At 42.3% G+C, this 24191-nt stretch overlaps 1 protein-coding gene across 9 annotated transcripts in view; it reads right to left on the bottom strand.

Annotated features, from left to right (window-relative positions):
• The window catches only part of LOC132815081 (focal adhesion kinase 1), a 557743-nt gene that overhangs the window by 202904 nt on the left and 330648 nt on the right, over positions 1-24191 (bottom strand). For all 9 annotated transcript variants that reach the window (XM_060823816.1, XM_060823815.1, XM_060823817.1 and 6 more), the window contains 2 exons: positions 6999-7139; positions 3688-3765 (listed from right to left, as the gene is read on the bottom strand). In XM_060823816.1, the coding sequence (XP_060679799.1) occupies positions 3688-3765; positions 6999-7139 (219 nt within the window). The remainder of the gene's footprint in view (positions 1-3687; positions 3766-6998; positions 7140-24191) is intronic.

Genomic DNA, 24191 nt, shown 5'->3' with positions numbered 1-24191 from the left:
TGGAAAACAACTCTTATATTTAGATCCAGGTTGTTCATAAATATCAGTAAAAGCCTTAATACCGATCCTCAGACCTGGTGACACCATTGCATACTACCTTCTCAACCACTCACACCAATCTGAAAATAACTGTGCACCACTTTACTCTGCTTTCCATCTATTACCAATCTCATTTCATTTTAAGCCCTTTACTTTTTTGAATAAATCTATCATGTAGCACTTTATCAAACACCTTCTGAAAGTGCAAACACATATCAACTGCATTTCTTTTTTAATGAAGAGAGGCATCATAGTAATGCCAACAGACTAGCAACGGAAACGCTCACACTAATGGTCTTGGGACACAGGTTAAATTCTCTCAGCGACAGATGACAGACCTTAAATTAATTTAATATATTTGAAACAAACATCTGTAATGGTGACCATGATACCATTGTCAATCGTCATAATACACCAACTGGCTCACAAACATTCTGTACAGAAGGAAATTTGCATCCTTACCTAATCTGGCCTAAATGTGACTCCAAACTCTCAACAATTTGTTGACTCTTAACTGGAGCTGAAAATGTGTTGCTGGAAAAGCGCAGCAGGTCAGACAGCATCCAAGGAGCAGGAGAATCAACGTTTTGGGCATGAGCCCTTCTTCAGGAATGAGGAAAGAGTGTCTAGCAGGCTAAGATAAAAGGTAGGGAGGAGGGACTAGGGAGAGGCGCGTCAGAAATGCGATAGGTGGAAGGAGGTCAAGGCGAGGGTGATAGGTCGGAGTGAGGGATGGGGGCAGAGAGGTCAGGAAGAAGATTGCAGGTTAGGAAGGCGGTGCTGAGTTTGAGGGATTTGACTGAGACAAGGTGGGGGGAGGGGAAATGAGGAAACTGGAGAAATCTGAGTTCAGGCCTTGTGGTTGGAGAGTTTCTAGGCGGAAGATGAGGCGCTCTTCCTCCAGCCGTCGTGTTGCTATGGTATGGCGATGGAGGAGTCCAAGGACCTGCATGTCCTTGGTGGAGTGGGAGGGGGAGTTGAAGTGTTGAGCCACGGGGTGGTTGGGTTGGTTGGTCCGGGTGTCCCAGAGGTGTTCTTTGAAATATTCCGCAAGTAGGCGGCCTGTCTCCCCAATATAGAGAAGGCCACATTGGGCGCAGCGGATGCTGTAAATGATGTGTCTGGAGGCGCAGGTGGCAGCATCCAAGGAGCAGGAGAATCGACGTTTCGGGCATGAGCCCTTCTTCAGGAATGAGGAAAGTGTGTCCAGCAGGCTAAGATAAAAGGTAGGGAGGAGGGACTTGGGGGAAGGGGTGTCAGAAATGCGATAGGTGGAAGGAGGGTGATAGGCCGGAGTGGGGGTGTGGGCGGAGAGGTCAGGAAGAAGATTGCAGGTTAGGAAGGAGGTGCTGAGTTGGCAGCATCCAAGGAGCAGGAGAATCGACGTTTCAGGCATTGACTCTTAACTGCCCTCAGCCATAGCCAAGAAAACCATTCAAGGGGAATTAGAGATGGGCAACAAAAAGGTAAATCCTCTGTTTGTGAATGGAAGAACCCATTCCAGTTTCTCAGATATTAATTGCTTTTATCATAAGTGCATTGGCTGCATAGAGTCATAGAGATGTATAGCATGGAACCAGACCTTTTGGTCCAACCCGTCCATGCCGACCAGATATCCCAACCCAATATAGTCCCACCTGCCAGCACCAGGCCCATATCCCTCCAAACCCTTCCTATTCATATACCCATCCAAATGCCTCTTTAATGTTGCAACTGTACCAGCCTCCACCACATCCTCTGGCAGCTCATTCCACATACACATACCACCCTCTGCGTGATAAAGTTGCCCCTTAGGTCTCTTTTATATCTTTCCCCTCTCACCCTAAACCTATGCCCTCTAGTTCTGGACTCCCCGATCCCAGGGAAAAGACTTTGCCTATTTATCCTATGCATGCCCCTCACAATTTTGTAAACCTCTATAAGGTCACCCCTCAGCCTCCGACGCTCCAGGGAAAACAGCCCCAGCCTGTTCAGCCTCTCCCTGTAGCTCAGATCCTCCAACCCTGACAACATCCTTGTAAATCTTTTCTGAACCCTTTCAAGTTTTTACAACATCTTTCCTATAGGAGGACCAGAATTGCACGCAATATTCCAACAGTGGCCTAACCAATGTCCTATACAGCCACAACATGACCTCCCAACTCTTGTACTCAATACTCTGACCAATAAAGGAAAGCATACCAAACACCACCTTCACTATCCTATCTACCTACAACTCCACTTTCAAGGAGCTATGAACCTGCACTCCAAGGTCTCTTTGTTCAGCAACACTCCCTAGGACCTTACCATTAAGTGTATAAGTCCTGCTAAGATTTGCTTTAAAAAAATGCAGCACCTTGCATTTATCTGAATTAAACTCCATCTGCCACTCCTTAGCCCATTGGCCCATCTGGTCAAGACCCTGTTGTAATCTGAGGTAACCCTCTTCACTGTCCACTACACCTCCAATTTTGGTGTCATCTGCAAACTTACTAACTGTACCTCTTATGCTCGCATCCAAATCATTTATGTAAATGACAAAAAGTAGAGGGCCCAGCACTGATCCTTGTGGCACTCACTGGTCACAGGCCTCCAGTCTGAAAAACAACCCTCCACCACCACCCTCTGTCTTCTACATTTGAGCCAGTTCTGTATCCAAATGGCTAGTTCTCTCTGTATTCCATGAGATCTAACCTTGCTAATCAGTCTCCCATGGAACACCTCACTGATGTCCATATAGATCATATCTCCTGCTTTGCCCTCATCAATCTTCTTTGTTACTTCATCAAAAAACTCAATCAAGTTTGTGAAACATGATTTCCCACGCACAAAGCCATGTTGACTAATCCGAATCAGTCCTTGCCTTTCCAAATATATGGACGTCCTGTCCCTCAGGATTCCCTCCAACAACTTGCCCACCACCGACGTCAGGCTCACTGTTCTATAGTTCCCTGTCTTGTCCTTACCACCCTTCTTAAACAGTGGCACCACACGTTTGCCAACCTCCAGTCTTCTGGCACCTCACCTGTGACTATCGATGATACAAATATCTCAGCAAGAGGCCCAGCAATCACTTCTCTAGCTTCCCACAGAGTTCTCGGGTACACCTGATCAGGTCCTGGGGATTTATCCACCTTTAAGCGTTCAAGACACCTAGCACTTCCTCCTCTGTAATCTGGACATTTTGCAAGATGTCACCATCTATTTCCCTAGAGTCTATATCTTCCATATCCTTTTCCACAGTAAATACTGATGCAAAATATTCATTTAGTATCTCCCCCATTTTCTGTGGCTCCACACAAAGGCCGCCTTGCTGATCTTTGAGAGGGCCTATTCTCTCCCTAATTACCCTTTTGTCCTTAACATATTTGTAAAATCCCTTTGGATTCTCCTTAATTCTATTTGCCAAAGCTATCTCATGTCCCCATTTTGCCCTCCTGATTTCCCTCTTAAGTATACTCCTATTTTCTTTATACTCTTCTAAGGATTCACTTAATCTATCCTGTCTGTACCTAACATATGCTTCCTTCTTTTTCTTAAACAAACCCTCAATTTATACTATTCCATGTTTTTCAAAGTAAAGGTTCAAAGTAGCATGAACTTTTAATATTGCAATTTCACTTTGCTAAGAAAATATTTTGATAAAATAAATGCTCCAAAATTACATACCATAGAGCCTTTGTCTGTAAGATAACTGATGCCTTCTTCAGGTCCAATTGCTAATTCAACTGAAATTATCCAGCTTGACTGTTTAGGTTGAAAATAAAACACAAAATTAACGAATAAGAATTGAAGTAAGAAGTGAATTTTACTTTAAACTATACATATGACTGAATCAAACACTTCATATACAAAGTAAACTACACATGCTCAAAAATGTTACATAATTATGACAACAGCCATTACTTTGGAATTTCCTGTCAAATTAGAACTGTAGGATCAATTTTCAAAATACAATTTATCAACAAAGTTGCCAATCCTTCTTTATATATCTACATTGGTCTAAGATTTAAAAACAAATTGCCCAGTTACATTAAAACTTGGAGACTGCTGCTATAAAATGTAGTGAAGAACATGTACAACATGCTCACTGTAATTGATCTCACTCACCTATTTGTATCACTCAAACTCATTACTTATTATTATAAACATTTCTTACAATAATCTCATTCAAAATGGTCTAGGGTCCTGTGCTACAACTTGATACAAGGAAGTTGTCAGTGGAATTCTAAGAGTGAAATATCAAGCATACAATAACGTTTGGTCAGTGTCATGCCTGCCATTAGCAAATCAAAATAATAGCCTGACTGTTACCTTGGAAATTCAGTCATTGATCTTTTTTTAAAATCTGGTTTGGCCAACAATTTTGTCCAATTATCACACTTGAGCTTCAAATATTTTCACTGAGGAATTCCATTTACTCGAGAAGATTTCTACAGCCCAGATTTACAATGGAAAGGCTTATAGCATTGCCAAAATTAACATTAAGATTGAGAAAGACTTGGAAACTAGCCAGAACGGAGCAAAAAAATAGAGTTGACCAGCAAGAAATATAAAAAAGCAGATCTTAAGAGTTTGTGGAAAGAAACAATATGGCATAGCAAACGTAGGTCCCTCAAATTCAGGAAGAAAATCTTTAATGGAGAAGAAAGAAACAGTCTAGATATTAAATAAACATAATCTGCCTATCTTCACAACAGGCTAACTAAAAAAAATCAGGAATAGTGAATATAACTTAACACAAAAGATAAAGTACTGGAGAAATTAATGGGACTAATTGCCATTAGGTTTGGACCGAATATCTTAGGCTGCAGAGATAATGAATACACTTAATGAAATCTTCCAGAATTTGTTAGATTTTGGAATTGTCCCAGTAATGAGAAACTTCAGTTATGAGGATAGAGTAAAGAAGTTAGGACTGTTCTATTTGGAGAGAACAAAGCTAAGAGGAGATCTGACAGAGGTTTTCAAAATCATGAGCAGATTGGGTATTGCAAACAGGGAGAAACTATTCCTGCTTGTAAGAGGAATAAGAACAAGAGGACATAGATTTCAAGTGATCTGCGAAAGAAACAAGGGTGAAGTGAAGAAAACCTTTTCACTCGATGAGTAGTTAGAATATGAAATGCACTGCTTGGATGTGTGGTAGAAGCAGTTTTGAGCTATTCAAGACAGCACTGGAAGAGTAATTGGATAAAATTGATCCATACAGTTATGGGGAGTTAATGAGCTGGTGCAAGGCTGAATAGCCTCCTCTACTCCGTAACACTTCTGAGATAAGGAGATCTTCTGAATTCTGAAGAAATTAAAGGACATGGAATGAGATAATAAAGTTGAGGTGAGCCAGAGAATTAACCATTATGTTATTGAGTGGTGGAGTAGGCTTAAGGAATTGTTTGGCTTGCTCTTACTAGTTTTAATGCGTAAATTCAGACACAGAGCTGTGTTACAGACCTCAGGATAGTGAATGTGTTAGATAAAAATCAGAAATTACTGTTTTGTCAGAAAAGTCGTGAAGAAGAAAAATTGTTAGTTAACTTGTAGGTTAGAAAGATAAATAACTAAAGAACTGTTGAGTTAAACTCACAAATTCAATGAATCACAGAATCATAGAATCTCTAGTGTGGAAGCAGGCCGTTCAGCCCATCAAGTCCACACTAATCATCGAAGAGCATCCCACACTGGCCCACCACTATACCCTATCCCTGTCTCCCTGTCTAATTCACCTAACCTACACATCTTTGGACTGTGCTGGGAAACCAAAGTGGAGAGAATGTTCAGACTCCACACAGACAGTTGCTGGAGGCTGGAATCAAACCTGGGTCTCTGGTTCTGTGAGGCAGCGGTGCTAACCACTGAGTCACCGTATGAAGAGAAACTGGATTGGTTAGGGGAGTACTCATAGAAACCTATAAAATTTGGAAAGAACAAGATAGGATAAATCCAGGCAGGATGCTCCCGATGACCAGGCAATACAAAACTATAGGTCACCGTCTTTGGATACAAGGTAGGCCATTTAGAACTGAGATGAGAAATTTCTTCGTCTGAAGACCTGATGGCCCTGTGGAATTCTCTGCCATTGAATGCAGCAGAGACCAAAACATTAAATGTTTTCAAGATGGAGGAGGTGATTCCTTCAGGTTGAAGCGACCAAATAGCGTAAGTAGAACGTGGAAACAGGGAACTGAATTGGATGATTAACCACAATCATATTGAATGGTGCAGGAGGATGAATAACCTACTTCTGTTTCTATTTTCTGTGTTTGCTTTCAAACAGACATTGAAGTGAGGTTCAATGAACATCTGTGTTTTCTGTGTTTTTAAATTCCAATGTTTAAGTTAGCACACTAATAGATGAAGATTTATTTATTGCATGCAATCAAGTAAACTAAAATAATGGAAAAACTTTTTTTACTAAGCATAGCTAATTAGTACAAAATAAGGAAGAAATATGCAATTAAAATGAGAAACATTTAAACATAAGCAATGTGATGGTAGAAAGGTGATCAACCATTTACTGTTGAACAAGGTTTGACGGTGACCATGTGGAAAATGGAATCTATATATGTGGAGACACAGGAATTTTACCAGTTGAACTCTAAGAATTATTGCCTCTGTTTCAGCTACGAGATTTCATTTATGCACTTTGAACTGGATCTCATTAAGAGCATTCCACAATGTATAGAGTGGAGAAAATAAAATTGTATACATGTAGCAGTCATTCTTTTCCTCACAACAAATTTGTGGAAGCAAAGAAATTAACCAAAATAGCACGATCAAAACAGCATAAATACCATACACACATAAGAAATAAAAAATTTGAAAATGAACACATATTTGACAATATAATGCAGCCATATCCGTCTTCTGTTACATTGGAAGTCTACATCTATACTTCACAAGATATTAGGAAACAGGATTAATTTTAACAAGTTAGTCTTTTTTTTATAAACTGTCTAAACATCACTGTACAAACTTACCCCAAGGGCACATTTGAAACACTCCTTGTCAAACCTGTAAACTGGAGACAGAATCTCAAAGAATTTCAGAACACTTTGCACTTCATCCAAATTAGCAAACTGTCGAAAAGATTGCTGTATCAATTTCCTCAGTGTTTTCGCCTAAAATAGAAATTGGAAATAGTTAAGATTGATTGCAAAAATCTAGAGTTAATTTGTTCAGTTCAAATTTTAGCTCCTTACATAGTTAGTTTATCCTTAAAAATTCTATTGCCATCATTTAGATTATACTATCATAAATGTAAGGAATTTCGGCTAATGATGAAATCACAGCTAATATTATGTCTCGTTACTCCAGTTCATTTAATGGTACTAGCAGCTTGATGTGCATCTTCAATCATGTCACTGAAACATAGAAAACAGGAACAAGAGCAAGACGTTCAGCCCTTCCAGCCCGCTTCAAGACTCAATATGATTAGCATTGATTATTAAACTCACTTCTCTCTTTCCGCTTTCTCTCCATTTCTTTTGAACCCTTTAGCCCTAAAGTATATACCTTTGGCCTCAACCACTTCCTATGGCAAAGAATTCAAGAGGCTCACAACTCGTTATGCAAAGAAATTTCTCCTTCTCTCAGTCCTAAATGGCCTACCTTGTATTATTTGACTGACCCTTGGTACTGGACTGCCAGGTCCTTCCTGCATTTATCCTGTCCTGTTCAAATTTTATTGGCTTATCGGAGACTCCCCCCACCTCATTCTTCCGAGCTCCAGCAAATACAATCCTAACTGACTCAATCGCTCCTCAAATGTCAGTCTTGCATTCCAGGGATCAGTTTGGTAAACATTCATTGCACACCCTACATATCCAGAATGTGCTTCCTCAGATCAGGAGACCAAACTTGTACATAATATTCCAGGTTTGAGTTCACCAAGATACTGCGTAATTGCAGAAAGACATCCCTGCGCCAATACTCAAATCCTCTTGTAATAAAGATCAACACATCATTTGCTTTCTTCATTGCCTGCTGCACCTTCTCCCCAGCCCCACCCCCTCCTATTTATCTCTCAGCCCCCTTGCACGCCAACCCCCACCCCACCACATTCCAGACGAAGAGGTTATGCTCGAAACGTCGACTCTCCTGCTCCTTGGATGCTGCCTGACTGGCTGTGCTTTTCCAGCACCACATTTTTTGACTCTGCTTATTTTTGCTGTCTGGCACACAAGCTCCCCCAGGTCATGTTATACCTCCCCATTTCCCAATCTATTGTCATTTAGATAATAATCTGCTTGCTTGTTTTTGCTACCCAAGTGGATAATCTCACATTTACCCACATTATATTTTATCTGTAATGCATTTACCATTCACTCAACTTGTTCAAATCACAATGAAGTATTTCTATATCCTCCTCAAAGTTCATGCTCCCAACCAGCTTTGTTCATCTTTAATCATGGAGATATTTACTTTCCTCATCTAAATTATGGATATATATTGAGTGTATCTGGGGTCCAAGCACTGCTTCCAGAAGTACCCCACTCATCACAGCCTAACATTCAGAAAAAGACCTGCTTATTATTTTTGTTTCCTATCTGCCAACCAACTTTCAATCCATGTCAGCGAACAACCACCAGTCTCATGTACTTTAACTTCACAGGATAATTCATTATGTTGGACCTTGTTGAAAGCATTCTGAAAGTCCAAGTAAACCATATCCACTGGCTCGCCTTTATCAACTCTACTACTGACATCATTGAAACATTTGAGTAGATTTATCAAGTATGATTTCCTTTTCTCAAATCCACACTCACCCTGATCGCTCCTGTCACTGTTTTCCAAGTTGTGCTATTATATCATTTATAATGGACTTTAATATTTATCAATGTCAGGCTAACCGGTCTACGAGTTCCTCTTTTCACTCTACTTCATTATTTAAATACTGGTGTTACATTACCTACCCTCTAATCCATCGGAACTGTTCAAAAGGCTTGAGAATCTTGGAAGATCACCACCAATGCATGCACTATTTCTCACCTAATTTCCTGATACAGATTACCAGGCCCTTGGAATTTATCTGTCTTTGATATCATCAATTTCTCCAACTCCATGTCCCTATTAACACTGATTTTCTTCAGTTCTTCCCCCTCACTAGTCCCTGTGTTGCCCAAAATATTTGGGATGTTATTGGTGTCCTTCCTTTGTGAAGGTAGAACCAAAGTCTATACTTAATTGTATTTACAAGGTATGTCTGTCGTCTCTTTGTTACCCATTAAAAATTCTCTGATTCTGTTTGTAAGGGACCTACATTTTTTTTCCAAAGATTGTTGTCTCTTCACATTCTTATAGAAACTTTGGAATTAGTCTGCATTTCCTTGCAAGTTTACCCTCAAACTCTCTTTTATCCCCATTGTCCTTCTTTGCTGAATTCTGAGGTTTGCTGCCTTATTGGCCAAATTGCATATCTCTTTCCTGGATCTAATATGATCCCTTGTTAGCTTTAGTTGGTCCACCTATCCCTTTTTAGTTTTGCACCAGACAGGAATAAACAATTGCTGCAATTCCTCCTTGCATTCATTAAATATTTCCCATTATCTATCTACCATCATCCTTTTAAATAACATTCCCTAATTTATCATAGCCAGCTCACTTCCATACCATTGTAGTTTCCTTTATTTTGATTTTATTTAGATATCTGTAAATTTACACAAAAAAAATCACCAAGAATATGTCAATTCTTTTTTATGATAAAATTATTGGCATTTATTTACAACTGTACATAAACATGGAAAAGACAACCTTAAAACATGCCAGGCCAACCAAACTGAAAGATAAGTAGACAACTCACAAAACACTTAACTACTGAAGCATCGTGCTAATCACAAAAAGTCTTAAAATCTATTTTTCAGAATCATATTTTGGCATAGTGATAGAATTACAGCTGCTAATTTGGATGAAAAACCTGAAAACTACACGAGAGTGAAAGTGCAAAGTAAATGGAATGAGGAGGCTGATTACAGCGTGTGAAAATGTTAACAAATTGCAAAGAGTGTTAGTGTTTACGACAAAAGAAAGTACCGTCCTTACTCGAAAGAGACCTCAATGAAACTATCAACATTCAAAACAGAAAAATAGGTAAAATCATTCAGGTGTAGTATGCTTAATAAGAATAGGGAAATAAAAGGAAAGTGGATTGCTTAATTTAAGAGCAGAACAAAAACCAATAGTGAGAGAAAATAGTTTCACAGCCAGTAAATCTCTTTATCAAAGAACTGAGAAGAATGTAAACTGGTGGAATATCCTAATGCAGCAATGAAACAACAACTTGCATCACTCATTTAAGTAGTAAATCACCATAAGAGATTTCAGGAAGTGTACTTACCAAAAACTGACATTGAGCCAAACAAAATTACACCACAGAGAAACAAAAAGTTTTGGAGAAATTATAGGATGAATAGACTATTTTAAAGAGGTGTAATAGGGTGCGGGTGGGGCTACTCAAGGCAGTCATCAATTGTGGGGTGAAGGTAGGTAGGAACGCATGAGAATTGAAGAATATAGCATTACACTACAGCGCAGTAATCAGTGAAAGACCTAGGATTGGGCAAAGCCAGAAATTTCAACTCATAATTTTAAGTTTTCAAAATCAAGGTATTGTTGGACTGACAACCAATGTAGACCAGCAAACACAAGGCTGATTACTGAATAGGACATGCTGCAAATTAATATATGAAGTAAATACTTTCGATGAGCTGTGGCAAGTTTGTTAAGAGAGTATCAAAGTAATTCCATTTTGACATAGCAATAAGGATGAGGGTTTTACTAAGAGGGCTTGAAGGGTTTATGCCCGAAACGTCGAACTTCCTATTCCTTGGATGCTGCCTAACCTGCTGTGCTTTAACCAGCAACACATTTTTAACGGTTTTACTAAGAGACTAACTGATGCAGGAGACTAATTAGCTGACTATGTTATGGAGATGGAAGCAGTCTGTCTTGATGTTGGAGAGGATATTACATGAGAAATTTCAGTTGAAGGTCAATTTGACATCAAGGTTGCAAGCAATCTGCTTGAGCCTGAGCCAGTGATCAGGAAGAGGGATTGCATATAGAGAATGAAGGTTGCTAGAGAATGGAATTTCTGGCAGAAATGACTTTAGACTTTCCAATGCTTAATTGAATGGAACTTTGGCTCATACAGCACTTGAGGTGAGGCAAGCAATCTCACAGCACAAATGCAGTGAACAGAGGGTTGAAAGCAGTGGTATTGAGGTAGCACTGGATATTGTTGGTGGAACAGGAATGTGTGGAACAGGGTGATGCATTGCTCATCAAATGGCACCAAAAGGAAGCATAGAAATAAAAAAGGGAATCAAGGAAGAGTACTTGGAGGCCTCTAGAAAGAAGCATGGGAACAGAAAGAAAAAACTTTCAGGCAACAACTAGATATTGCAGGGTAATTTTGCTGGATAACAGAAAAGAGGCATTATAAAAGAATGTGATGTCAACTGTAGCAATGAAGGTAAATAGATCCTAGTAGGAAAAGCAGAAATACCATATTTCGTAGTGACTGTTACACAGGGTGATGTGTGATTTTGATAATGGTTGTTTCAGCACTGTGACAAAGAGGAAAAAAATCTGCAAAGGTTCAAGGATTGAGCTAGGCAATAGATGGGCACTGATTCAGGAGGCAACCTCATGTTAAGCATAAGGGATAGCAAATTTAAAACAGAGTTGAGGAGAAACTACTTCTCCCAAAAGGGTTGTGAACCTGTGGAATTTGCTACCTCAGAGTGGGGTTAATGCTGGGACAGTGAGTAAATTTAAGGAGGAGTTAGATTTTTAATTGGTATTGGGTTGGAGGGATAAGGAGAGAAGGCAGGAAAATGAAGGCGGGGAGCATATCAGCCATGATTGAATGGCACAGCAGTTTTGATGGGCCGAATGGCCTAATTATGCTCCAATATCTTATGAAATATGTTTGAGGTCTTTGGAACGGAAAGGGAAGTTGGAAATGGCATGTTAGTTTGCAAGGATAAAGGGGTCACGGACAAGATAAAAAAGTGTTAGGAGATGATGATTTTAAGGGCCATCATTAGATTGTTGGATTAGAATAGTCTGATACTCCTGACAACTGTCCTACTGGAAAGGTTTTTATAAAAGGCTTCTATATTTAACATATGGTGGCATTATTGGTAATCTGATGGAATGAATTAAGATTTGACAAAATACCCAAGACTGACTGTGAATAGATTTCAGATTATCACAGTAATGAAAGATTACAATGTGACTGTCTATTCCTGCTCCACAGTACTGCGGTGCTGATTATTGAAGCTTTATTCCAAACTAATTCCAAGTAACTTTCACGTGTTACTCATTCTGCCTACAAACGTTCACTACTGAGAATAATCAGTATTTTACAAGTAGAAGAATTGACATTCTGCATTATAATAAAACAATTACAACCCAAGCTAATGAAACAAACTTTCCAAGGTATAGCCTATAATTTATAGGACAAATTGAAGCAGCATTGAGGCAATCAAGAGCATAGAATCTTATGTGGATGAAAGACTTGGTGCGGGTCTCTCAGAGATGTTCCCTAAAGCGCTCTGCTAGGAGGCGTCCAGTCTCCCCAATGTAGAGGAGACCGCATCGGGAGCAACGGATACAATAAATGATATTAGTGGATGTGCAGGTAAAACTTTGATGGATGTGGAAGGCTCCTTTAGGGCCTTAGATAGAGATGAGGGAGGTGGTGTGGGCACAGCTTTTACAGTTCCTACAGTGGCAGGGGAAAGTGCCAGGATGGGAGGGTGGGTCGTAGGGAGGCATGGACCTGACCAGGTAGTCATGGAGGGAACGGTCTTTGCAGAAGGCGGAAAGGGGTGGGGAGGGAAATATATCCCTGGTGGTGGGGTCTTTTTGGAGGTGGCGGAAATGTCGGTGGATGATTTGGTTTATGCGAAGGTTTGTAGGGTGGAAGGTGAGCACCAGGGGCGTTATGTCCTTGTTACGGTTGGAGGTGTGGGGTCTGAGGATGGAGGTGCGGGATGTAGACGAGATGCGTTGGAGGGCATCTTTAACCACGTGGGAAGGGAAATTGCGGTCTCTAAAGAAGGAGGCTATCTGGTGTGTTCTATGGTGGAACTGGTCCTCCTGGGAGCAGATCCGGCGGAGGCGGAGGAATTGGGAATACAGGATGGCATTTTTGCAAGAGATAGGGTGGGAAGAGGTGTAATCCAGGTAGCTGTGGGAGTCGGTGGGTTTGTAAAAAATGTCAGTGTCAAGTCGGTCGTCATTAATGGAGATGGAGAGGTCCAGGAAGGGGAGGGAGGTGTCAGAGATGGTCCAGGTAAATTTAAGGTCAGGGTGGAATGTGTTGGTGAAGTTGATGAATTGCTCAACCTCCTCACGGGAGCACGAAGTGGCGCCAATGCAGTCATCAATGTAGCGGAGGAAGAGGTGGGGAGTGGTGCCGGTGTAATTACGGAAGATCAACTGTTCTACGTAGCCAACAAAGAGACAGGCATAGCTGGGGCCCATATGTGTGCTGAAAATGTGTTGCTGGTTAAAGCACAGCAGGTTAGGCAGCATCCAAGGAACAGGAAATTCGACGTTTTGGGTCAGAGCCCTTCATCAGGAATGTTCCTGTTCCTTGGATGCTGCCTAACCTGCTGTGCTTTAACCAGCAACACATTTTCAGCTCTGATCTCCAGCATCTGCAGACCTCACTTTTTACCCATATGTGTGCCCATGGCTACCCCTTTGGTCTGGAGGAAGTGGGAGTATTCAAAGGAGAAATTGTTAAGGGTGAGGACCAGTTCGGCCAAACAAATGAGTGTGTCGGTGGAAGGGTACTGTTGGGGAATGTCTTGTCTCACAAACTTACTTATTTTTAAAAGAAGTGACAAATAGGGCAGTAGATGCTGTCTATGTGAACTTTACTAAAATAATTGACAACATCCCTCATGGTAGGCTGGCCCAGAAAATTAAATCATGTGGCATCCATGGTAAGTTGGATACAAAATTGGCTTGGTCATAGAAGAGAGTGTAGTTTTGGAGAGGTGTTTTTCTCATTGGAGTTCTGTGACCAATGTGCTCTGCAAGGATCAGTGCTGGGACCTCTGTTGTTAGTAATATTTGTAAACGATTTGGATGAAAACATATATGATCTGATTTGTAAGTTTACAAATGACATGAAAATTAGTCGATTTGTAGATAGTGAGCAAGGTTATCAAAGGATACAGCAGGATATAAGACTGGAAAGTTGGGCAGTAAAATGGGAAATGGACAAGTGAGGTGATGCATTTTGGGAGGTCAAAGGCAAGAAGAAAGCCAAGTTGAAAATCACACAACACCAGGTTATAGTCCGACAGGTCTATTTGGAAGCATTAGCTTTTGGGGCACTGCTCCTTCCTCAGGTACCAGCTACCTGATGAAGGAACAGTGCTCAGAAAGCTAGTGCTTCCAAATAGACCTGTTGGACTATAACCTGGTGTTGTGTGATTTTTAACTTTGTCCACCCAAGTCTAACACCAGCTCCTCCACATCAAGAGGAAAGCATGCAGTAAATAGCAGGACTCTTCGAGCACTGAGCACTGGAGTGCAATACACAGCTCCCTGAAAGTGGCAAAACAAGTGAATAAGGTGGTAAAGAAGGTGTAAAGTTTACACTTGCCTTCAGTTGGGGCATTGAGTATAAAAGTTGGCAAGTCATGTTGCAGCTGTATAAACTTCAGTCAGGCCACATTTGGCAGTTCTGGTCACTATACTATGGGAAGGATGTGGAGGCTTTGGAGAGGGTGCAGAAGAGGTTAACCAGGATGTTGCCTGGATTGGAGTGTAATAGCTATAAGGAGAGGTTGGCCAAGGATTATTTTTATTACAGCATGGGAGGCTGAGGGGCGATCTGAAAGAAGCATATATAAATTATGTGAGGCATGGATAGGGTAGAGAGTTGAAGTGTTTTTTCCCCAGATTGGAATGGGGGTATAGGTTTAAAGTGAGAGGGGGAAAAGTTTAAAGGGAATATATATGAAGAGAATTTGTTTACACACAGAGGACAGAAGGCACCTGGAACATGCTACCAAGGCAGATGGCAGAAGTAGAAACAATGTTTAAGAGGTACTTAGACACATGAAGAGACATAGAATAGAGGGGATACAGACCATGTGCAGGGAAATGGGATTAGTTTTGAATGGCATCATGGTCAGCACAGACCTGGTGGAGCAAAGGACCTGTTCCTGTGCTGTACTATTCTATATTCATAGTAATATAGACATTGTTCCAGTTACACAGAGCTTTGGATGGGCCTCATCTGGAGTACTTCATTACATAATTAGTCTCTTTAATAAAGCAAAGAAACATTTCAAAGAAGGTTTACTGGATCAATACTAGTGACGGGTAGGTAGTCTTATGATGAAAGTTGGATAGGCTACGATTGCATCCACTTGAGTTTAGAATAGTATAAGGTGAATTGGTTGAAACAAATAATATCGAGTTGCTTTTAACGCCTGTGGAAAGAATGTTTCCTCCCCTGGAAGAGTTTAAAACGACATGAGAATTTTCTCCAATAGATTCTAGTTAACGGGATGAAAGAAGATAGAAGGAAATCTGGACCATCAGATGAGCCACAATCATACTGAATAGCTGAGCAGGCTTGAAGAACTGAGTGGCCTATTTCTGCAATTTGAATGTTTGCACATATGATCATAAATTTATGCATTAAGTGATCAAGCAAAACTGTAGTAAATGGATATCAATTTTGACAAATGAGACATAATAAAGTACAGAAGTAAGGTATTTCCTAAAAGGAGATCTATTAACAATTGGAGATGCTGATACCTAGATCAGTAAAACATTAACAGGTCAAAGAAATAATAAGAAACAGACTGGCCTATACATATTCAGTAACAAAAAAACAAAAGGGAGAGCACTCAAACAAAGCCAATGATTAGGCCATACCTGGAGAACAATGAGCAATTCTGGACACAACACCTCAAGCTAGATACATTAACATTGGAGGGAGGGCAGCATGGATTTAGGAGAATGCCACCTGGACTCCAAATCAAGTGATTCGCTTGAATTTTTCAAGACATCATGATGAACTGAGAAAACAGAGAAACTGTTTCTGCTGGCTGTGGGAACCACGAATAAGGGGCACTGTAAAAATCAAGAACCAGGTATTTCAGCAGTGAAACTAAGAAACACTACACACAGTGGCGACAGAAGTTTCGAATTATGTTCCAGCAATGACAACTAATAATTAGCTGACTAATTTTAAATAGGAGATTTAGTAGATTCGTTAACCAAAAGTACTAAGGAATATAGGATAAAGACAAGCGTATGAATTAACTTTACAGATTAGCCATGATTTCGGTGAATGAGAAAATAATTGTCTTTTCTAACAAGATTGCTTCACAGCATGTGAGCATTGCTGGCATGGTCAGCATTTGATGCCTATCTCTATTTGCCATAAAGATGATAAAGCGGAGTTGCCTTCTTGAACTGCTGCAGTTCATGAAGTGCTGATATACTCACACGATGCCAACAAGAGCATTCTAGGTATTGACCCAGAGACAGGTAAGAATAGCAATAAGTCAAAACGGTGTAGTGGTGAAGTTGATGTCCTTATCTTTCTAGGTAGTACAGGTTGAGTGTTTGGAAGGTGCTGTCAAAGGAGACTCGATGGATTGCTGCAGTGCACATCGTCTATAGTACTGTGTGCCAGTGGTGAAGGGAGCAAATGTTTAAGATGGTAGATGGGGTGTAAATCAAGCTGGGTGTGAGATTCTTCAGTGCTGTTGATGCTGCGCTCAGCCAGGCAACAGGAAAACATGGACTCAAAATCCTGACTTTTACCTGATAGATAGTGCCATGCTACGAGAGTCATAAGGTGAGTTAGCTGCCTTTGAATATCCAGCCTCTGATTTCCTCTGATTAACAGCAGTATTTATGTGGCTAATGCTTACATGGCGTTAGTCTTGTTTCCAAAGTTTAGTGGCTGGTAATAAACAGCATCTGTGAAGCATTGTGCATTGCAATAGCTGTAGCTTAAGGCTTCTTTGTTCTACTATTCCCATTAAGCCAGGAAACTAGCTATGGTTCAACGAGTAATCCAGAATGTGACACTGGAAAAGCACAGCAAGTCAGGCAGCATCCAATTCACGTTTCGGGCATAGGCCATTCATCAGGAATGAGGCTTGTGGGCCAGGGGCTGAGAGATAAATGGGAGGAGGGAGGGGCTGAGGGGGGTTGGGGGTGGGGAGGAAGGTAGCTAAGAAAGCGATAGGTAGATGAAGGTGAGGGAGAAGGTGAAAGGTCAGAGAGGAGGGTGGAACAGATAGATGGGAAAGGTGATGGACAGATCAGGAGGACAGTGCCGAATGGGAGACTTGGGACTGGGATAATGTGGCGGGAGGGGAAATGAGGAAACTTGAAATCCACATTGTTCATGTGTGGTTGCAGGGCCCCAAGGTGGAATATGAGGCTTTGGATGGTAAGGGTTTGGCAATGGAGGCGGCCCAGGACCTTCAGGTCCTTGACAGAGTGGAAGGGGGAGTTGAGGTGTTCAGTCATGAGGTGGTGGGACTGGTTGATGCAGGTGTCCCAGCGATGTTCTCTGAAACGATCCGCAAGTAGGCGCCCTGTTTCTGAGATGTAGAGGAGACCACATTGGGTGCAGCGGATACAGTAGCAGACATTGGTGGAGGTACAGGTAAAGTTCTGTCGAATGTGGATCCTTTGGGGCCTTGGACAGAGATGAAAGGACTGGTGTGGGTGCAGGTTTTGCACTTCCTGCGGTGTCAGGGGAAGGTGCTTGGAGAGGGGTGTAGGCTGGTGGGGGACGTGGTCCTGATGAGGGAGTCGCGGAGGGAATAGTTTCTCTGGAACTTTGATAGGGGTGGAGAGGAAATATGTCTCTGCTGTTGGGGTCCGTTTGTAGGTGGCAGAGGATGATGTGATGTATGGGGAGGTTGGTGGGCTAGAAGCTGAGGACCAGGGGATTCTGTCCTAGTTGCTTAGGGAGGGGTGGGGTTCAAGGGTGGTGGTACGTCAAGTGGAGCTAGATGAAGGTAGAGGGCTTCGTTGACCATGTGGGAAGGCAAATTGCGATCTTGGAAAAAGGACGCTATCTGGGATTTTCTAAGGTGGAACTGGTCATCCTGGGAACAGATGCGGTGGAGGAGGAATTGGGAATAGGGGTGACATTTTTACAGCAGGGTAGGAGGAAGTGTAGTCTTAGTAGCTGTGGGAATTGGCTGTGTGCATGTGGGAGATGTCTGTGGTTAGTCGGTCGCTAGAGATGGAAATGGAGAGGTTCAGGAAGGGGAGGGAGGTGTTCGAGATGGTCCAGGTGAATTTGAGGTCGGGGTGAAAGGTGTTGGTGAAGTTGAACAGTTCAACTTCCTTGTGGGAGCACGAGGAAGCGCTGATACAATCATTGATGAAGTGGAGAAACAGGTGGGGTGTGCTGCCATTGTAACTGTGGAAGATGGACTGTTTCACGTGCCCAAAAAAGAGGCAGGCATAGCTGTGTCCCATGCAGGTGCCCATGGCTACTCCTTTGGTTTGGAGGAAGTGGGAGGATTGGAAGGAGAAGTTGTTAAAGGTGACAACCAGTTCAGCCAGGCAGATGAGGGTGTTGGTGGAAGGGTACTGGTTGGGTCAGTGTGAGAAGAAGATACGGAGGGCTTGTAGGCCTTCGTTGTGGTGGATAGATGTAGGAGATAGAAACGGGCGGTGCGGGGTTCATGGAAAATGAGGTTGGAAGCTGTGGATGGGAGATCCCCAGAGATGATGAGGTTGTGGACAGTCTGGGAGATAATGGTTTGGTGATGGGAGGTGAGATCGTGGTCGAGGGGCAGTAGGAGGAGGTGTCTGCGAGTTGGTGCCTGGCTTCAGCGGTGTAGAGGTTAGTGCGCCAAACTACTACTGCTACCCCACTTGTCTGCAGGTTTGAGGTAAGGTTGGGATTGGAGTGGAGAGCAGCACGTTGTGAGGGTGGGAGGTTGAAGTGGGTGACAGGGGTGGACAGGTTGAGGCAGCAGTTTGAAACAAGGGCAGGTAACAGGTCAGTACAGGGTGTGCAGGTGAATGGAGTGTGTTAGAGATGAGGGAAGGGATCCTAGGTGGGTGGGTGGGAGTCTTGATTGAAATAGTGGGCCCAGAAGCGGAGGCGGTGGAAGGAATGTTCAAGGTCTCGATGCGTGTCAAACTCATTGATCTGGATGCATAGAGGGATGAAAGTGAGGCCTTTGCTGAGGATTAAACGCTCGTCCTCAGTGAAGGGGAGGTTTGGGGGAATAGTAAATATACAGCTGGGCTGGGAGCTAGGACCTGGGAGTGGGGGCTTGAATGGGCATGATTATAGGGTCAGGAGTGATGTAACCAACAGAAATGACGTTTACAAAGGAGGTGGAAGTGGGTCCTACAGTGATGACCATGGGGGCAGAGGTGATGTCATGTGATGGTGAGGATGGAGTCATCCGTGTCCAGATGATTGATGTCTTTAGGGGCGGAAAGTTGCTGCGGCAGCAGCAACTGCAGGGGCAGAAGTGACATGCACAGCAGGTATCGTCACTGTGCTGGAGACAGTGAATCTGGCAGAAGCAATGAATCCTGTGCCAGTAGGGGAGGTGGTCGTCTTCTCGGCGATCGTGGAGATGGTGTGGTTGGCAGTGGTTGCGGTCCATGCGGCGGCGGAAGTGACGTCATCCCCTCACCTCCGTCCAAGGCCCCAAAGGATCCACCCACATCAGACAGAAATTTACCTGTACCTCCACCAATGTCATCTACTGTATTTGTTGCACCCGATATGGTCTCCTCTACATTGGGGAGACAGGATGCCTATTTACAGATCGCTTCACAGAACATTGCTGGGACACCTGCACCAACAAATCCCACTGTTACTCATGGCTGAACACTTCAACTCCCGCCCCCACCACTCCATCAAGGGCATGCAGGTCCTGGGCCACCTCCATCGCCAAACCCTTACCACCTGATGCCTGGAGGAAGAATCACACAAGATCACTGTGGATTTAAACAGTTTCCTGATTTTCTCTCCCCCCACATTATCTCAGTCCCAAGCCTCCCACTCAGCACTGTCTTCCTGACCTGTCCAACACTCTTCCCATCCAACTGCTCCACCCTCCTCTCCAACTTTCACCTTCTCCCTCACCTTCATCTACCTATCGCTTTCTTAGCTACCTTTCCCCCAGACCCACCGCCTCCCATTTACTTTTCATTCCCGAAGAAGGGCTTATGCCCAAAACATCGATTCTCCTGCTCCTTGGATACTGCCTGACGTGCTGTACTTTTCCAGTACCACATTCTCAACTCTGAGCTCCAGCATCTGCAGTCCTCACTTCCTCCATGATTCAATGAACAGCACAACCTGTCAAGGCTTACCTTAAAATGAAGTACTAATCTGGGGAATCTAGTAAAACAAAGGACTATGCGTGTGTCCACTAAAGCTCTCCATTTGGGGACTGAGAGTGTGCATGCCACAGATAAAACCGAGTGATCCCACACAACTGATCTTAGCTCTGAAAGTCCTAACAAAGTTAGCCATTGGACCATAGAAAATAGAAGCAGGAGTGGATCCTTCACGCCTGCTCCACTGTTCATTATGATCAAAGCTGAGGATATAACTTAACAGCCTGTTCCTGCTTTTCTTCCATATCCTTAGATCTATATCTAACTCCTTCTTCAATTAATACAATGTTGTAGCCTCGATTGCTTCCGGTGGTAGCGAATTCCAAGGGTTCACCACTCTCTGGGTTGAGAAATGTCTCCTCATCTCAATCGTAAATGGCTTACCCCACATCTTTAGACCTGAGGTTCTGGACTCCCTGTGACTGAGAAAATCCTTCCTGCGCTACCCTGTCTGTTCCTGTCAGGATTTTATAAGTTTCAATGCGATAGCCCCTCAGTCTTTTTAACTCCTGTAACTATAAGCCTAACTGATTCAGCCTCTCTTCCTACATCAGTCCTATCATTTCAGGAATCAGTCTGTAAAATTTCCTTGCACTCCCTCTACACCAAGAACAGGCTCTGTATAATTGCAGTAAGATATCCCTGGTTGCAAACTCAATTCCTCTCGCTTTGAAGGCCAACATACCATTTGCCTCGTTAATTGTCTGCTGCACCTGCATGTTTACCTACAGCAACAAGTTTACAAGGACATCCAGGTGACATTACGCATTCCAAACTCTTTATAGCTATTCAGATACCAATCCGCTTTCTGGTTTTGCTTCCAAAATAGATAACCACACATTTATCCTCATTATTCTGCATGTGCCATGAATGTGCCCATTCAACTTATTCAAATCATACTGAAGAACCTCCTCAAAGCTTAACCTCCTATCCAGCTTTCTACCTTCAAATTTGCAGATGACAATTACATTTAGTTTTATTATCTAAATCATTAATATATATTATGAAAAGCTGGGCTCCAAGCACTGATCCCTGCAATACTTCACTAGTCACTGCCTTCCATTCAGAAAAATGACCCATTCATTCCTATTGTTTTCTGTCTGCCAACCAGTTCTTATCCATTTCAATACACTATCCCAATCCCACGTTTTGATTTGACATGCTAATCTATGATGTTTGACTCTGTCAAAATCCTTATGAAAGTTCAAATAAACCATACACAGTGACTCCCCTCAATGAGTTACATCCTCAAAAGGATGCCAGTAGATTTGTCAAACAAGACTTCCCCTTCACAAACCTATGCTGAATACTCAGTTATTAATTTTTTTTTTCATGGACATCTCTGACTCGGGAATTTCCCCACCACCTATGTCAGGCTAACTGATCTATAATTCCTGGTTGAAAAAGGAGGCAGAGTTACAATATATACCCTTCCAATCTGTAGGAAATGTTCCAGAGTCTGTTGAAAATTTGAAGTTGACAACCAATGCATCCGATTTCAACAGCCACTTCTTTATATACACTGGGTATAGACTATCAGGACTGGGGGATTTATCAGCCTTCAATTTTCCCACTACCATCTTGTCATTAAAACTGATTTTCATTCAGTCGCTCTCTGTCACTAAATACCAATATTTCAGGTATGTTATTTGCGTCCTCATTTGTGAACAGGGCAGATGATGTATGATATTGGTATCTGTTAGGTTATCCACTTTGGTAACAAAAACAGGAAGCCAACTATTATCTGAATGGCGACAGAATGGGAAAGGGAGAGGTGCAATGAGATCTGGATATCCTTGCAGACCAGTCACTAAAGGCAAGCATGCAGAGAAGGCAGCAAATTGAATGTTTGCCTTCACAGTGAGAGGATTCAAGTAAAGCAGCAGGGATGTCTTTCTGCAACTCTATATGGTCTTGTTGAGACAACACCTGGAGTCCGGAATGCAGTTTTGTTTACCTTATCGGAGGATAGATTTTCCAGCTGAGGAAATGAAACAAAGGTTCGCCAGACAAATTCCTGGGATGGCAAGATCAATGTATGGAGAAGGGCTAGACCAGTTAGTACTATATTTTCTGAGGTTTAGAAGAACAGGAGAGATCTGCAATAAACCTATATACTTATGTACATATACATAGGAAACACAGAATCCATACAGTGTAGAAACAGGTCAAACAGGTCCACAGCGACACTCTGAAAAGTAACCCATCTCGACCCATTCCCCTACGTTTACCCCTGACTAATCCACCTAACCTACACATCCCTGAACATAATGGGACAATTTAGCATGGCCAATTCACCTAGACTGCACATCTTTGGGTTGAAGTTCTTTGGAAAGAAACTGGAGCACTCTGAGGAAACCCATGCAGACAGGGAGGCGAATGTGCAAACTCCACACAGACAGTCGCCCAAGGTTGGAATCGAACCCAGGTTCCTGGTGCTGAGGCTACAGTGCTAACCACTCTGCCGCCCTAATGATGTTCCTGATGAGTGGGGAGTTCAGAACCAGGGGTCACAGTCTATGGATACAAGGTAGGTATTTCTGCTGGAGAGAACTTTACTCACTCAGTGCTGAACCTGTGGAATTCTCTGCCACAGAAAGCAATTGACACCTAAAAATTAATGTTTACAAGGAGTGACATGTAATTCTCAGGGCTAAAGGAATCAAAGGATATAGGCAGAAAGTGGAAACAGATTATTGAGTTGGATGATATTGAATGGCTGACCAGAATTGAAGGACTGATTAGTCCGTTCCTATTTCTATTTTTATGTTGCTATGACCTTTATCCCAACAAAAGAAAGGGTATGGGAACACCATCACTCTCAATTTTTATTTTCAAGTCACAAGCCTTCTTAACCCGTTTCAGTTTTATTATCACGACTGAATCGGTGTTGCTGTGCTTCAACAAATCAGCTTACCATCATCTTATCTAGCAAGAGAGGTATAAATAGGGGCTTTGCCAAACCATGAGTAAATTGATACATTTTTAAAAGCTCATGGCACCTAGTTGTCTTCTACTCCTTCAGTCATCCATTCAGAAGATTTCATAAACAGCAATAGCACACAACAGTCAGGCAATGCAGTGTCGGGGTGAGGGAATCAGACCTTGTGTGATAAAAGGTCTGGTAATGCTTTTGTTTAAAGGTAAGGTGTGACAAACCAGGGTGCTTTAGAGATCACTGGGTATGGGGCTGGAAAGGTAATGTGTGAAGCTCTGCTGTTGATGGACATAATTTTGGAAAAAGAAGGCAAACCATCAAGTTCTTTGATTGAACTGAGTATGCTAGGTTGGAGAATGTGGATAGTGGTGTTTGAAGTGAGTGGAAAGTTTGCGAAAAAGGTCATTTAAACAGGTATCAGTCATCCAGAGATGAATGAAGGTTTCAGCAGCAAATGGATGGGTGGGTGATGGTGAGCTGGGACAGAAATCTTGGGCTTGAGCTTTGAAACCTTGTTCAGACTATTGAGATTAATCAGTGTTGCAATCAACCCTAATGAGAAGGTGAAGAAAACCAGTCCTTTTGGCAGTGTTTCTGAAAGACAGTGCAAGTTTAAGTTTGCCAGTCTTAAGCTGAAGGGAGTAATTTGAAGTTTGATTCCAGACTGATTCCTGGGATGGAAGGGTTATCTTATGAGAAAAGGTTAAGGAGGTTGGGCCAATATTCTTTGGAGCTTGAAGAGGTGAGCTTATTGAAACAAAAGATCCTGAAACGATTTCACATGATGGATGCCTAGTGGGTGAATGCAGAACACCATTTAAAAATTATGGGTATCCCATTTAAGATA

The sequence above is a fragment of the Hemiscyllium ocellatum genome, chromosome 4, assembly GCF_020745735.1.
Source record: "Hemiscyllium ocellatum isolate sHemOce1 chromosome 4, sHemOce1.pat.X.cur, whole genome shotgun sequence".
In the NCBI taxonomy this organism is placed as follows: Eukaryota; Metazoa; Chordata; class Chondrichthyes; order Orectolobiformes; family Hemiscylliidae; genus Hemiscyllium; species Hemiscyllium ocellatum.
The sequence above is the reverse complement of the archived record's forward strand: the minus strand, read 5'-3'. Positions and strand labels throughout refer to the sequence as shown.